This window comes from Otolemur garnettii, unplaced genomic scaffold (assembly GCF_000181295.1).
Source record: "Otolemur garnettii isolate 467f Iridium unplaced genomic scaffold, OtoGar3 scaffold00042, whole genome shotgun sequence".
Classification (NCBI taxonomy): Eukaryota; Metazoa; Chordata; class Mammalia; order Primates; family Galagidae; genus Otolemur; species Otolemur garnettii.
The window spans coordinates 11,378,901-11,394,502 of NW_003852437.1; the positions used below are offsets into that span (position 1 = coordinate 11,378,901).

Below are 15,602 nucleotides of genomic sequence, written 5' to 3' on the forward strand. Positions count from 1 at the left end.
TTTTTGGCCGGGGCTGGGTTCGAACCCGCCACCTCCGGCATATGGGGCTGGTGCCTTACTCCTTTGAGCCACAGCGGCCGCCCTAAGATGCTCCTTCTGATGATTTACCCTAAATCTTCTCCTTATGTTAGAATCACCCTACCAGCCCCTCAGTTCAGTGTAAATGTGAGTCACAGAAAAATGTTTGTTTTTTTCAATAATAAAATTGCTTCAGGCTCAGCACCTGTAGCACAGTCGTTACAGTGCCAGCCACATACACCGAAGGTGGTGGGTTCGAACTCAAGCCAGGCATTATGGTGGGTGCCTATAGTCCCAGCTACTTGGGAGACTGAGGCAAGAGAATCACTTAAGCCCAGGAGTTTGAGGTTGCTGTGAGCTGTGATGCCATGGCACTCTACCCAGAGCAACAGCTTGAGACTCTGTCTCAAAAACAAGAAGAATAATAATAATAATAATAAAATTGCTTCAACTGTAAAAAGTAATCCCAAATAATGATAGAATTGTCTGATGTTAGTGGAAGACTTGCTTGTCACCACTGCATCATAAATCATAGTCAGAAATAGTTATTCCATGAGGAAAGTTCATGCAAAATTTGTACTGCTGAAGTTAGACCAGTGAAGCTAGGTTCTGAAAGCATCTATGACAAAGAATGCTTTTGCTTTAGAAACAAAAGTTTTAGAAGCATTTAACAACAGAAAATGAAATAAGAACACAGCACACCCCTTTAACTTGGCTATTATAGATCAAAACACTCACCTGCCACCTAGATAAATGAGATTTTTATGCTTTCATTGTATTAATATGTAGTTTTATTGAGAGCATGGTTACATCTTGATTCCACTGTACCAAGAGCAAACCGCTACTGTTTGCTTTTTGTATAGTTGTTTTCCTTCTGAGTTGAACTTTAAGAATTCTAAAATTAGAATTCGTGACTACAAGATGACTGCAGGATGAACAATAATATTGTTCATAAACTTAGAATTCTGGTTTTCTTTATGGTGCTATCAGTTTTGTTCACCAAGTTTGTATGCTGAATCTACATTTGTAGTCACACTAAACTCATAGGCACAGAATTGTGGTTATTAGTAGACTTTTTTTTAACAATTGTAATGGCTAACCTTCTGACACTTAGAGTGTTTTTTTTTTCCTTTCTCTTCTTTTTTTTTTTTTTTTTGAGACAGAGTCTCACTTTGTCACCCAGGGTAGAGTGCCATGGTGTCACAGCTCACAGCAACCTCCAGCTCTTGGGCTTAGGCAATTCTCTTGCCTCAGCCTCCCGAGTAGCTGGGTCTACAGGCGCCTACAACGCCTGGCTATTTTGTTGTTGTTGTTGCAGTTTGGCCAGGGCTGGGTTTGAACCCACCACCTTCGGCATATGGGGCCAGCGCCCTACTTACTGAGCCACAGGCGCTACCCTGAAGTTATTCTTCTGTAATGAACTTACAAGCAAAGGTGGCAGCAGTAACACAGAACCTGGTGTTCTTTGTACTCCAGTGTTTGTGTTCTGTCTTACCAGCATTTATCCCATTTTTTCCTGCTTTTGGAAATCACAGAGGAATTCACTTTTATGGTCCTCTTTTGCTTCTGCTCTTTTAGAAGCCCTTTACTGGCCTTTCTTCTGTCTTCATCCACGTGTTGTATTATAGTATCTTTGAATTTCCGTGGCTGACAAACTGGTGAACTGAATATTTACTTTATCCTATTAAGAAAAATAAATTTTATTTCTAGCCTTTAAGTTACGTTCAAAATGTCCACTTAGAAAACTGTGTTATTATGACAGATCTAGAAATAGAGCTGAAAGCATCCGATCTTAGTTTTTCCTTCCATCAGTGAACTGGGAGGTTGCAATCCTGCATGCTGGCTGTCAATTAGCATTATCTCCATTTGTTTTAGATCCAGACAGGCGGTCAGTTTCCACCATGAATCTTTCGAAACATGTTGATCCCGTCATTAGCAAGCGGCTCTCCTCCTCATCTGCAACTTTACTAAATTCTCCAGATAGAGGTACAGTCAAAAGGAAAACAAAAAAGTGTTCTGTTATTTACTTAATGCTTTTTTTTCTGGATGTTTACAGATAAAAATAAGCATCTGAAGTTGCTTTCCCTACGTTTCTTAAATAGGAAGAAAAAAACTTCAGAGTAAAAAAGCAATAAACGGCTGAGCAGCATTTTCCTTGCGACAAGAACATTTCTCATTTTAGAACTTGGCTGAATGATTGCATTTAGCAGTGATGAAAGCGGTGCTTCTCTCAACTTTTTAGTAAATGAGTTTACAGCTCCAGAAATCACCCACTTATCCACCAAAATGCAAATAAGCTCTGTCATGAACACTCTTCTACTGCAATCATATTGTCTTTTCATATTGACTTTTCATCTGTACTTTAGAAATTCCAGGCTCTGACTTTCTAAAACTTTTTAAATGATTGATGTTGGTAGATTTCGTTTTGCCGATTTATCTCTCATTTAACCTAATATTTTCTTAACTGCATTTCCTTATGTGTGCTGTTGGTTTTTTTGGTGTCCGTTCATTTACTCTTGAGGGATGTGGCCTAACTTTAAGAATATCATTGTCATTACAGCTTCCTGAAATGTTTAATATTCATAGTCCTCCAATTAACATCCTATTTGAATTTTGAGTTTTATTCATCCCATGGATTTACAGTACATGAATGTTATTTATAAAGTGGAAGTTTTATTTTAAATATATCACAGAAGGAAAAATCAAGGTTTTAAGATTAGCTACTTGTTTTAGATAACTAAGATAATTTTAAATAGAACCAAAGAATTATTATACAACATAAAAACACATACTCTTTAAAGTAACAAGTTGTGGATATTTTGAGTACTTTATTAAGAAACCGACTGGGAAGGTTTCAGTGTTTATAATCTTTAAAAAGAACGTAATGTGTGCATGTTCTGTATGTGAGTATGTCTATTTTGTATTACATAAAAGTTGTTATGGTGTCATTGTAATGTATAATATTATGTGAGTGTTGATGTTATTTTATAAACTGATCTCTTAAAACAATCAATGTTTGAACAACTTCCTATTCTTGCCTTTTAACTGAAACCATTCCTGTTTTTGTTAACCTCATTTGCCTAAATCATTAATATTAGACTTATAGTCAAATTACGGGCCTTTCATAAGTATTATATATTAAAATTCCTTTCATAAATATCCTTTATTATCAAACCTATTCTCTAACATAAAATATAGCTTGTGACTGCAACTCTAACTGTTGTTTCTTCATCTTTTCTTTGGAACTGGTCATTTATTCAATGCTTTAATTTCTTACTTCTGTAAAACCTGGGTCTGAGACAAACTGTATTTAGGATTTTACAGTATTTTAAAGTTTAACTTTCCTTACAATCTCCTATAATCCCATAGCTGAAATTTGGGTGAGGATGGGAGCAAGAAGAAGGGCAATAAACTAGTCAGTGTCCTGCCTACACTTCTTTTTTTTTTTTTTGAGACAGAATCTCACTATGTTGCCCTTGGTACAGTTCCATGGCGTCACAGCTCACAGCAACCTCCAATTCCTGGGCTCAGGAGATTCTCTTGCCTCAGCCTCCCGAGGAGCTGTGACTACAAACACCTGCCATAACACCCGGCTGTTTTTTGTTACAATTTGTCCCGGGCCAGGTGTGAACCCGCCACCCTCAGTATATGGGGCCAGCGCCCTACTCACTGAACCACAGGCACTGCCCCCATCTACACTTCTGTGGAATGACTGTGCTGAATTGCCTGTATTAATTAGAAATAAGATGTTTTATGGATGATAGTAGCTAGTCTCTGTCTTTGAGATAATAGAGTCTTAGAACTAAGAAAGATCTGGTGGATGGATTATCCACTCCAGTTGGGGCGATAGAGACTGACTTAATGTCCTATAGGCTAATTGGTGCAGGAGGAAGCTAGAACAGCGATCCTCAGCTCCTCACCCACGCAGTTCTCCCACTACAACCTCAGTTCTTATCTTCCCAAGTGACCTTTCTATTCTGACTCCGTGCATTTTTTATGGGTTAAGACTAGACATCAAGAGTTAGAACATAGGATATCAGTGTCAAGGGAAGTTCAGTAACCATTTCATAGCTGGGACCAGAAATCTGCCCCTTAAATCATGGTGCAGACCTAGAAAACTGAATATGAAGCTGAACTGATGGGAGAGAGCACTCGGTATATGAGACCGGTGCCCTTACTCACTGAGCCACAGGCACCACCCCATTAGATAGCATTCTTACCAGATTATTAAATTAAAGGGCTTTATAGACAAACTTGTCAAGAGGGTATAAACATCCTTATTAGAGTGTTTGAGCTTTGTCAGTCCTGTGGCATAGACTTTAAAGCTGATATTAAATTGAGGGCCTGATATTATTAGGGCTGGCATTCATCTAGAACTTGATTAAGTAGCCACTTCTCCAAGATGTGCTTCTCCAGGCCCTCGAGAGCCAATGAAGGGCAATCTAGTGTTACATGGGTAAAATTAACTGGGTTAAAGGAAAACTCTTACTGTTAAATGTTTCTGTAATTATTGCAACAGACAGAATATTGCTACTGGAAGTTTTTACATTGGGTAACTTTTTAAATTTTTTTGTAGAGATAGGGTTTCACTATATGGCCCAGGCTGGACTTAAACTCCTGACCTCAAGCAGTCCTCCCATCTCAGCCTCCCAAAGTGCTGGGATTACAGGTGTGAGCCACTACACCCAATCAAGGCATAGTTATGAATATGAACAAAATGGAAACATGTGTTTCCTAGCAAAATCTTTCATCAGAGTTACTGGGAGCTATAAAACAAATCTTTTTGGATTGGCTTTACATGAAGTTAAAGTGAGTTTTTAATGATCTTCATTTGGAACAAATTCTTTGGTTGATGGCTTGAATACTCACAAAAATAAAGTAATTAAACTTCTTAATGCAATAAAGAAAAGAGACCCATCTTTTCTATGATAACCCCTCTCTGCAGCTGTAAGCCATAGTCATCCTGCAGTTTTTCTAAGAAAAGGGAGCTTTCATCTTTCATTCCTTTCATCCCTTTCTCAGCTGTTGAAAATTTTCAGTTAATCCTAATGACTTTTTCCACATTGCCTTTATTCTGTGAATATATTCTACTTTTAGATTTGTGTTCTATTCTGTTGTTATACACACTGACATTGCCATGCTATAATTCATGATAGTATTTATTCTATGGTGCTGTGCACAAATGGAAACTATTACAGTAGTTTTTGTAACAGATCCTTTTTTGCTAATGTCTTAACATCTTAACCACAGACTCTTCTAATAAACAATTCACTAATTCCTAAATTTATCAGACCCTTGATCAGAGCCACTCTTATAAAATAAGGGCAGATAATTAAGGTACTATTTGGAAGTTGATACTTCATTCCAAATAGAAACAACTAGTTTTCATAACAATACGTAGCGGTATATGGTTTTTTATTAACTAAAACTAATTTCCTATCATTTAAATGCCACTTCTTGAAAATATGGTATATACAAGATTGTTACAAGAACACCTGCTCCAGAGGCAATGGGGGACTTGGCACCAACTATTCCTGGAACAGAACAGAAGTGGCTGCAGTAGGTTTAAATAGTTTTAAAGACTTCTCTGAGCAACTTTAAAATGTGTTCTAAAATAAAGATGTGTGATCATTTGACTTTGGTGATATTTGGGGATTTGCCCAGCTTCTTTACTGGTATTTTTGGAAAATAGCTTCTGTGTTTTCATGCAGCGTCACTAGGAGCTAACAGTAGAAGCAAACTACATTTCCTAAGTGGGGACTTGCCTCTGTATAATTTGAGACCAGACATCAGTGCATTATTTTTAATATGTTTTCTGGATTCTTCACATATCCACTAGTAATCACCAAGATTATGTTTATATTGGATTTTGGCTTTTCTGTTTAATTTTCTCTTACTTCAGCCTTAGCCTTATCCTTAGCCAAAATTTTTATGTTTGTTGCCAAACGGGGCTCCCATACGGAGCTCTATGAGTATTCTTCTTTCATTTTATTACATCTAATCCCCTGCACACACACACACCCTACTGCCCAAGTAGCAAATCATGAAGATCTAGCATAATTTAATGGGGACCTGTTCTAGCTTTTCTGCAACAATCTGTCTTCAACTTGCCAATGCCCCTGTTGGGTTTATTATGCAATGTACTTAGGAAGCCCTTTCCCTAAGGTGTGTGCCATCAGTCCACTGCCCCTTCCAATGCCCATCAGATAGTGCCTGATATTGCCCTGGAGTTATCAGTATATCCCCAAAATGCAGTTGAAATGATAGCTTCAGTTTTCTTGCCCTTTGACTACTAAAGAAAAGGGTGGTTAGCAAAATCTACATCTGTAAAACTTAATTTAGAGCATGCCACAAACTTAATATCTTGAAGAGAGACCTTGGAGAACAGTTGCTCCCTTTGTCAGGGCTCCTGCTTCCCTGACTTTCAGCCAGACATCTTCCTCCAAGAGCCTGGTCTCTCTGGAAGCCCTGGCACGGGGCAGCAATAGGTGTGATGTTCTGTGCCCTATTGACCCTGGACAGAATGCTTCTAACATCTTGCTTATGTGGTGACATTTAGCTCGCCGCCTGCAGCTCAGCCCATGGGAGAGCAGCGTTGTTAACAGACTCCTGACGCCCACACATTCGTTCCTGGCCAGAAGTAAAAGCACAGCCGCCTTGTCTGGAGATGCAGGTAAAACCATGCAGGTGGGATTTGCCTAGTGAGGTCAAGCCCTCCCTTCAAAGAATATCTGAGCCACCTGTATTCACCTAATCTCACCTCCGTTTTTCCTGTGTCTTCCTCTCTCCTCCTGGTGGAAGCATCTGGTTGAAGCTTCTGTCGGTGTTGGTGTCATGCCTCTAGCATCCACCTAGTCTTACCTGGATGCCAGACGCCAGGCTTAAGAGGCTTCTGCCTGTTCATAACATTAGCAGAAAAAAGCAGCCCTACCTACCTTTCCTTCTGCCCCGTCTCTGAGTAGATGGGTAGAAATAATTTAATATTTAATACTACTATGTATACTTGGGAGTAAAATCAAAGCACAAGTTTGTTATTTAAGCATAAAGTTTCTTAGTGTGGCTGTGCACTAGCTACTTATGCTCCCCAACACCAGCCTTTTATATGCAATCTGGGAATTGTTCCCTTCCACAACTCTCCGAGTTTGGAGAAGTTATGGAGAAGGCAATTTGCAGAGTTGTAGAGAAGGCGATTTGCAGTGTTCTTATTTGGTACAGTCTTTGAAAATATATTTTAAAAACATAGCTGAAAATATATTTTTAAAAACTGGTTATTATGATACTGGTTTTATAATAGACTCCTCTACATTTTTGAGTTATAAACCATGTCTGAATGAGCCAATTAATTTAATGAAATGTTAGTGCAAAGCCCGTATCTAATTGGTAAGAAAGGCCCATATTAGGTTTTGATCAACATTGCTCTCCTGGTGAGTTCATTTAGATTTTTCCAATTATCTTTGGACACAATTGGTATATTTATGTAACCAGTCTGCTAGCCTCATTTTTGGCTCTTAGGAAATTTAGTACCATCTCCATAAAATCCCTTTTTAGAATGCCTTGCCTCTGCAAGCCCCTCCATGTTCATTAGCCCACATTACAAATATAATTATTGGTGGTTTTATGGCACCTTTCCTCTGTGGTGCCCAATGAGTGAATGAGTCTCAACCCCAAATCTCTCAGTACCCCTGGGATACAGTCAAGAAGACAAGCAGGAGCATTCCCATCACCTCTTTATGGAAACCAAGTACAGTGACAATAAGTGACTTACACCCAGGTGGTCTGGAGCTTACCCCTTCCTCCTCTCATCTTGGGTAATGCTTTATGTGCAGTTGTGCGGTCAGCTAGCTGGACCACAGTGTTCTGTGTTTTCTGTAAAGTAACTCTCCGATCAGAACTATCACATTGCATTTGTAATCTTTCTGGTTGAGAAAATGCAGCCCATTTCCAGATAGCTTTTTCTGTGCCTATGAAAGTCATACTTTTATATGTCATGAAAGTTTTTCTTCATGTCTAGCTAGTTGAAGGACCTTTAAGATGGCTTTTCAGTCCTGTTTCATAGGGTCTAACTGATTATGGCTATCATGCATCTGAATCTCCACTCTGGATGTTGTGTTGTACTAAGAACTGTCTCATAGCTAAGAGATTGTCTTTCTTTGCCATTTCTGTCATCACTAACTTTTGTCAATTCTTTCACTCTCCCTCTAGTCTTTTCCAAAACCATCTCCTCATTTTCCACCCATTCTACTTGCCCACCTTCCCTCCTCCTTTGTTACAGCCAGTCAAGGTGCTTTTTTTAATCTGCAAACCAGCTTTTTACTTTGCATCTTTTCCATTTTCACAATTGATATGTTTCTATAACTTATTTTAGTGTGAAATAGTGCATAGCCTTTGAGTTGCCTGTTCTAAACAGTGTCACCTATTGCATTGATATGGTTTATGTTTAATGAACTAAAACTCGTTTTTTGTTCTAATTTCCTTTTGGGATTATTTATATAAACATCTTTCTGGTTGTCTTGTCAAAAACGGTTTTCCATCACTTTTATTTTTTCATTTACTTCTTGATTCCTTTTTCTTGTCTTCCCATTTTAATGTTGTCCCTTGACCTCATGTTATTCCCAAATTGCCATTGGCAAGAAGGTGACCTACATTGGATCAGAGTTACATTAGTGGATTAAAACAGCCACTACTGTTGGCTTGGCACCTATGGCTCAAGTGGCTAAGGTGCCAGCCACATACACCTGAGATGGCAGGTTCAAATCCAGCCCCGGCCCACCAAATAACAATGACAGCTGCAAAAAATAGCCAGGCATTGTGGTGGACGCCTATAATCCCAGCTGCTTGGGAGGTAGAGGCAGGAGAATTGCTTGAGCCCAGGAGTTTGAGGTTGCTATGAGCTGCGATGCCACAGCACTCTACCCAGGACGACAGGTTGAGGCTCTGTCTCAAAAAAAAACAGCCACTCTGTAACCATAGGGGGTGTTCAGTGATTGCAAACTCACCGAGCAATCATCAGAGCTGCTGAGAATTGGAAATCTGAGTCTCCTACCTCTCATTTGCAGCCTCTGTTTTGGATTGATTTTTTTATGCCCCTACCCTTTTCCAGAACATTCCAAATGCACGTGATTATTAGAGCTCAGGATTAAATAAATGAATACATGTAAAATGCTTAGAATAGCACCTGCTAATAGGCCCTCAGTGAATGTTAGTGTTCTATTGCAGTTTTTCTGTTTTCTGGGCTACACTCTAGCCACTTGAACTCCCTTGCCTTTTCTCTGCCCTTGGTATTTCATATGGAAAATCTTGAATGAGTTAAATTAATGCTCACTTACAACCAAGAGTAGGATGAAATACAGACAGTGTGGAAGACTCTCTCAAAGACATTTCCATAAGGCAGTGTTCATGTTTAATTAAACTACGTGGGATATGGAGGGTACTCTGGGAAAAGATAACCATGTTTTGCTCTTTCTGTTTCTTCAGAGGGGCAAGATTATTCAAATAATTGAAGATTTCAGGTTTTTTAGTACTTGCTATTTAATACAGCTTTGAATTCCATGAAATTTAATACCCTCACAAGGGATTCGTGTTTATTATAACCAGAAGATCTTCCTTTGGGAAGTTAAATTTGATGATTTTTTTTTTCCTATGGACTACGCTAGATAGATTTGAGGATATTTTTTAACCTATAATTAAATGTTACCTCAATACTGAAAGAATAAACCAAAAGATATGATGAGGTTGGCTTGCATATAAGATGGTCTCAGAAATTGCTCCATAGAGCCTCATGAAATTGATATTTTCCACGGAGTGGGGAGTGGAATCATGTTTCTGTGCTTGCTTCCTTTTTCAGTGTCAGGCCCACGGCCTCAAAGCAGGATTGTTGTCTGGGGCTTCTTGAGCCTTGAATAAGGTTACTGACCTTTTGCTGTGCCCCAGCAATGTATGCCTCCCCTCCTAGTCATTAATCCCCAGAGGTGCCTTGTGCTGAGCTGTTATTCCTTAAATGCATTTGATTGGCTTAGAAGAATTTTGCATTAAAGAATGCTTTCTTATCTGGAAAATGTAAATACCTTGTGGTGGCACTTGAGAAAAGGTTATTTTCAAGTAGTCTCCCTATGATCACAAGCAAAATGGTAAAGGTTCTTTGTTCATCACAATATAAATCCTTCTTTCACTATTGAGGCCGGAAGTAAGCTTTATTTCTCTTCCCAAGAAAGACATACAATTCTTTTAAAGAGTGCTGAGGAAATTAAAAGTGTTTTAGTTTGTTCTGAAGAAAGAATTCTATCATCAAATGATGGGGAAGAGAGTGCAGTGTCCACTGTACTCACTGCTTTAACCATTCTCATAGCCATGGATACTGCCAGACATTTAATGAAAGAGAACACAAAAATGAAGATGCAGTTTGATCAACTTTCTGTCTATAGACTAAACCAAAGTAACGGTTAAATATTTTTTAACTTCTATAATCTGTGATCTGAATTTAAGATAACCCCAAATTTGTCTGGTAAACTTTTGGAATGTTGATTTGTCAATACTCTTATTTTCAGCTGGCGTAACAGTTTCTTTAAAGCAGCGGTTCTCAACCTGTGAGTCGCAACTCACAGGAACTGTATTAAAGGGCCGCAGCATTAGGAAGGTTGAGAACCACCGCTTCAAAGGATTGCTAACAATGGCTAGATTTGACTAAAGTTATTTTATGACCCCATCCAAATACTGTGTGCATAGCATTCTCGGTAGTCAAGTTTGTCTTACTTTTGCTAAAAACAAGATTTCTGAATGAAATTCAGAAGTAGACCTTGGAACGTTAGTACCCACTCTTATAATATCTATGCAGTGTTACCTGAATTTCTTTAAATTACTCAGAATAACTTAATTAACTATAGTGTTCCTTTGGAGGTTACTGGTCAGACTTTGTGGTTTTTGCAGAAAATATTCCATCATGAGTAAAACGTAAAAGCTGTTCATGATTCAACCTCATTTTTTGCCAATTTGAACATGTTTATGTTCTGTTCATCATTTAAATGGTTGTATGCAATCTTCCCTTATGATCTAATGCTGCTTCTTAGAAACCATCAAATGCTTTGGCTTTTGGAAAAACCCAGAAGCATGCATTTGGTTTGCCTGTAAATAACACATTTGCAGAATTTTTTTTCTGGAAATTATTGCTTATCCTTATGACAAGTCTTAACACTTGGTAAGACTTGGTCATGTAGTATCTTTTAAATTTAGTTGCTTCCCTCCACCCCACCCCTTGCTGGCTGTTGAACTTGAAACCTGAAATAGTTATAGTATATATATCTTGCTTGCCTGCTTGCACACTTCCTCTCTTTCCACCTTTGGTCCATCTTAAAGCTAATTAGGAAAAATCTAATTATAAACTATTCCTTGTACGAAAATTATATCACTAACATAGCATTTTTCCAGAACCATCAGTTAATAGATATACAAGGCCATCACTCTCCATAATTAATTGGATTATATCTGTATCTTTAATCAGTATTTAAATAGCCAAATAGCTAACAGTACATTCCAGATTTTTTTTTCCACTAGGACATGCTTCCCTTTTGGACACATCATAAACTCATAGGACTATGAGGACAGTTGAGTATGATGGTTCTGGGCACCTGTAGGTAATAACATCTTCTTCCTACTTTTCTCTCTATCTCTGCTTGGCTCCTTTTCCTGAACCTGCTTTTGGCTTTCTTCAACTGCTCCTCTGGCACTCTTATGTGTAAAACCAATCACCTGCACCCTAGTTATCCCCATTTGTCCTCGTTCAGCATCTTGCAGCCCCATCATCATGCCCTTCAAAGCTGCACACTCTAGAAATCCGACAGATCGACCAAAACTCTTTGTAACACCACCCGAGGGCTCTTCGCGCAGGAGGACCATTCATGGCACAGCGGTGAGTAGCTGTGGGGCACAGCCGGGAGAGTCTGGGAGCAGGTGCTATTTCTGTTGCAGACTGGACACTGCTCCGTGACGCAGTGTGGGTTTAAGTGGGGAGGCTGTGACAACCACCAGCCCCTCCATACCACCAATCCTGAATCTGCATGGCCGAGTGGTAGCGTCTTCCTGCTTCCTGTCTACTTGTCGGTTTTGCTCTCTCAAAAAATTGGAATTTGGGCTTGGCACCCTTAGCACAGTGGTTTTGACACCAGCGACATACAGCAAGGCTGGTGGGTTCAAACCCGGCCTGGGCCAGCTAAACAACAATGACAACTGCAGAAAAAAAAAAATAGCTGGGCATTGTGACAGGCATCTGTAGCCCCAGCTACTTGGGAGGCTGAGGCAAGAGAATGGCTTAAGCCCAAGAGTTTGAGGTTGATGTGAGCTATGACGTCATGGCACTCTACCAAGGGCAACATAGTGAGCCTCTATCTCAAAAAAAAAATTAGAACTTGAAGGCCACAACTGTTCTTTGTTTAAACATACATGAGTGGCCAATCCACCAGAGCCTCCCTACAAATAAATACAATGGCAGAATACTTTCATTTTTGAAAATAAGAAAACCAAATAGCCTTTGAAGTAGAAGTGGGCCTGGACTGCCACCCTGTCATTTTATTCCAACCTTATCCAAAAGCCAGCTGAACTCTAAATCTGGTTTACTAAAAAGCAAGATAAAGAATCTTTATAGTATTTAGCTAATCCTTACCACCACTTAGATATTAAAATATAGTCAAGTATTTTGAAAACAGTAGTTACCTGCTATGTAACTAATTCTTGAAAGACTATATCAGCCTATGTTATAAACTCAAATTGTGTAAGTGAAGAACATACTTGTTACTTACTGACAAGGTGGCTGAGCTAATGTTAATTTTCACCAGGCTGTATATGCAGTGAGGTAATTTGTGTGTCTCCAGGCATCTTTCTTCCTTGTTTCACGCTCTGTTTTTATTTAGTCCAATTGAAAGATGTAAACATTCTTCTGTTGTCTTCAGACATTTGTTCTTCAGTCTTAAAGGACTCACCAATAGGCTGGGTGTGGTGGCTTACACCTGTAATGCCAGCACTTTGGGAAGCTCAAGCCAGAAGATTGTTTGAGCCCAGGAGTTTCAGCCTGGGTGATAGAGCAAGACCCTGCGTGAATTTAAAAAAAAAAAAAAAAGCCAGGTGCAGTGGCTCACCAGTAATTCCAACAACTCCAGAGGCTAAAGCAGAAGGATCACAGGAGCCCGAGTTCAGGGCTACAGTGAGCGATGGGAAGAAGGAAAAAAAGGGACACAATCAACCAGAAGATCTCAGTGCCTCTCTACATGATAATACTATGACTCTTTTAATGAAAGACTTGGAACAATTGTTTTTTTAATCTTAATTTCGGAGAGCAATTCAGATTTATACACCTGGTGGACACTTAAAAGGATTTTGTTTAAAGGATAATTCATGGTTGTGAGAGCTTGATGGCTTTACCTGTAGGCAGTTGTCTTTCAAGCCCCTTCAGGCTTTCCTGAGTCAGTGTTTAATTCATGGCTGAGTCAGGCTTCCAACCCTCTAAGCCCAAGGTAGAACTACCTTTGATGTCTGTTAAGTTTTAATTCATTAGTGTTGTTGCTTCAGAGATCCTAGCTGTGGACAAAAAGCCATAATTAAACAGAAAAGCTTTGACCCCCAAATATTGAGTGTTCATCAGGCAGGTAAGAAGAGCATTTACCAAAGGAAAAAAGATCTTTTTCTGGATAAAAACGGTAATTAACAGTCCTTGAGAGAGAAGATAGAGGGCTGACTCTTGGCTAACAAATTAAATGAGAAGGATTTGTGATTACATAATCCAGGACCTTGTTTCCTTTCATTTTTTAATGCCTTCCTCTTTCTCCATTTGATCAATTAGCCTTCTTTTCACCTCTTGCCTAAACCAAGTGTTTAGGCAAATACCTGCTGCCAGAACGTGACTCCCGGTGTCAGTTATACACTAGAGCTGCACTGTGAAGTCAGCAGTGATTGGCCACCTTGAGCACTGTGGAAGTGGTTAGTGATACTAGACAACTGAATTTTTGATTTTTAAAAAACGCTTAACTATAGTACAAACCACATCACATAGAATATACCATCTGAGCCATTTTGAAGTTCAGCACTATTAAGTATATTCATATTGTAGCATACCCATCACTAAAACTTTTTAAATATTTCAGAACCAAAACTCTATACCCATTAAAGTGACTCCCCGTTTTCCCCTCCCCCCAGCCTCTGGCAACTACCATTTTCCTTTCTAATTCTATGTATTTGACTATAGTAGAAACCATAGGAGAATGGACTCATGTACTATTTGAATATTAGTGACTGGCTTATTTCACTTAGCATAACATCCTCAAGGTTCATCCTTGTTGTGGCATGTGTCCACATTCCCTTCATTGTATGTGTAGATCACACTTTGTTTCATTTATCCAATGATGGGCATCTGGGTTGCTTTCACCTCTTGGCTATTGGGAATAATGCTGCTATGAGCACAGTGTACAAATATCCCTTAGAGATCCTTCTTTCAGTTTTTCTTCTTTATGTATATCCTGAAGGGGAATTATTTAATCATGTATGATAATCCCATTTCAAGGAGCTTTCATTTTCCATAGCAGCTGTATCACTTTACATTCCCACCAAACACACATAAAAATTCCAGTCTCTTCCCATTCTCACCAACACTTGTTATTTGGGGGGAGGGGTGTTGATGCATTGTAGTTTTGATTTACATTTCTCTAATGAGCTTCTTTTCACATGCTTGCTGGCCATTCATATGTCATCTTTCAAGAATTGTCTGTTCATAATCTTTGCCTACTTAATCAGGTTATTTATTTGGTTGTTGATTTATCCCTTATATAATTTGCAAATATTTTCTCCCATTCCATCCCATTCCATAGGTTGCCTGTTTACTCTGTTGAGTGTTTCCTTTAATGCACACAAGTTTTTAAGTTTGATATTAATTTTCACTTTGTTGCCTGTGCTTTTGGTGTTATAGCCAAGAAATTAGTACCAAATCCAATGACATGAAACTTCACCAATGTTTCCTTCCAGGAGTTTTATAGTTTACATCATATGTTTGGGTCTTTAATCCATTTTGAGTTAATTTTTGTGTATTATGTAATACAAGGATCCATCTTTATTCTTTTGCATGCGGATATCCGGTTTTCCCAGCACCATTTATTGAAGAAAGTGTCTTTTTCTCATTGAGTGGTCTGGCATTTGACCATATACATCTGAGTTTATTCCTGGGCTTTCTCTTCTACTCCAGTGGTCTGTATGTCTGTCTTTTTACCAGTACTAGATAGTACTGATTACTATAGCTTTGTTGAGTGTCCCTAATCCAAAAATCCAAAATCTGAAACTTTTTGAGTGCCAGTATGACACTCACGTGCTCATTGGAGCATTTGGATTTTGGATTTTTCAGATTAGAGATACTGCTGAAGGCTAAATATTAATGAGAATATTCCAAAATCTGAAAAAAATCTGAAATTTAGCATACTTTTGAGGTCCCAAGCATTTTTGACAAGATATACTAAACCTGTAATATGTTTTGAAGTCAGGAAGAATGAAACCTCCCAACTTTGTTCTTTTTCAAGATTATTTTGGCTCGGCTCGGCGCCTATAGCTCAACCGGC

General features: G+C 38.8%; 1 protein-coding gene across 3 annotated transcripts in view; it reads left to right on the forward strand.

Annotated features, from left to right (window-relative positions):
• Positions 1–15,602, forward strand: part of MAP7 (microtubule associated protein 7) — a 181,837-nt gene that overhangs the window by 147,407 nt on the left and 18,828 nt on the right. For 2 of the 3 annotated variants that reach the window (XM_023513523.1, XM_023513522.1), the window contains 3 exons: positions 1,894–2,004; positions 6,578–6,691; positions 11,796–11,920. In XM_023513523.1, the coding sequence (XP_023369291.1) occupies positions 1,894–2,004; positions 6,578–6,691; positions 11,796–11,920 (350 nt within the window). The remainder of the gene's footprint in view (positions 1–1,893; positions 2,005–6,577; positions 6,692–11,795; positions 11,921–15,602) is intronic. The other variant, XM_023513524.1, reaches the window with a different exon arrangement.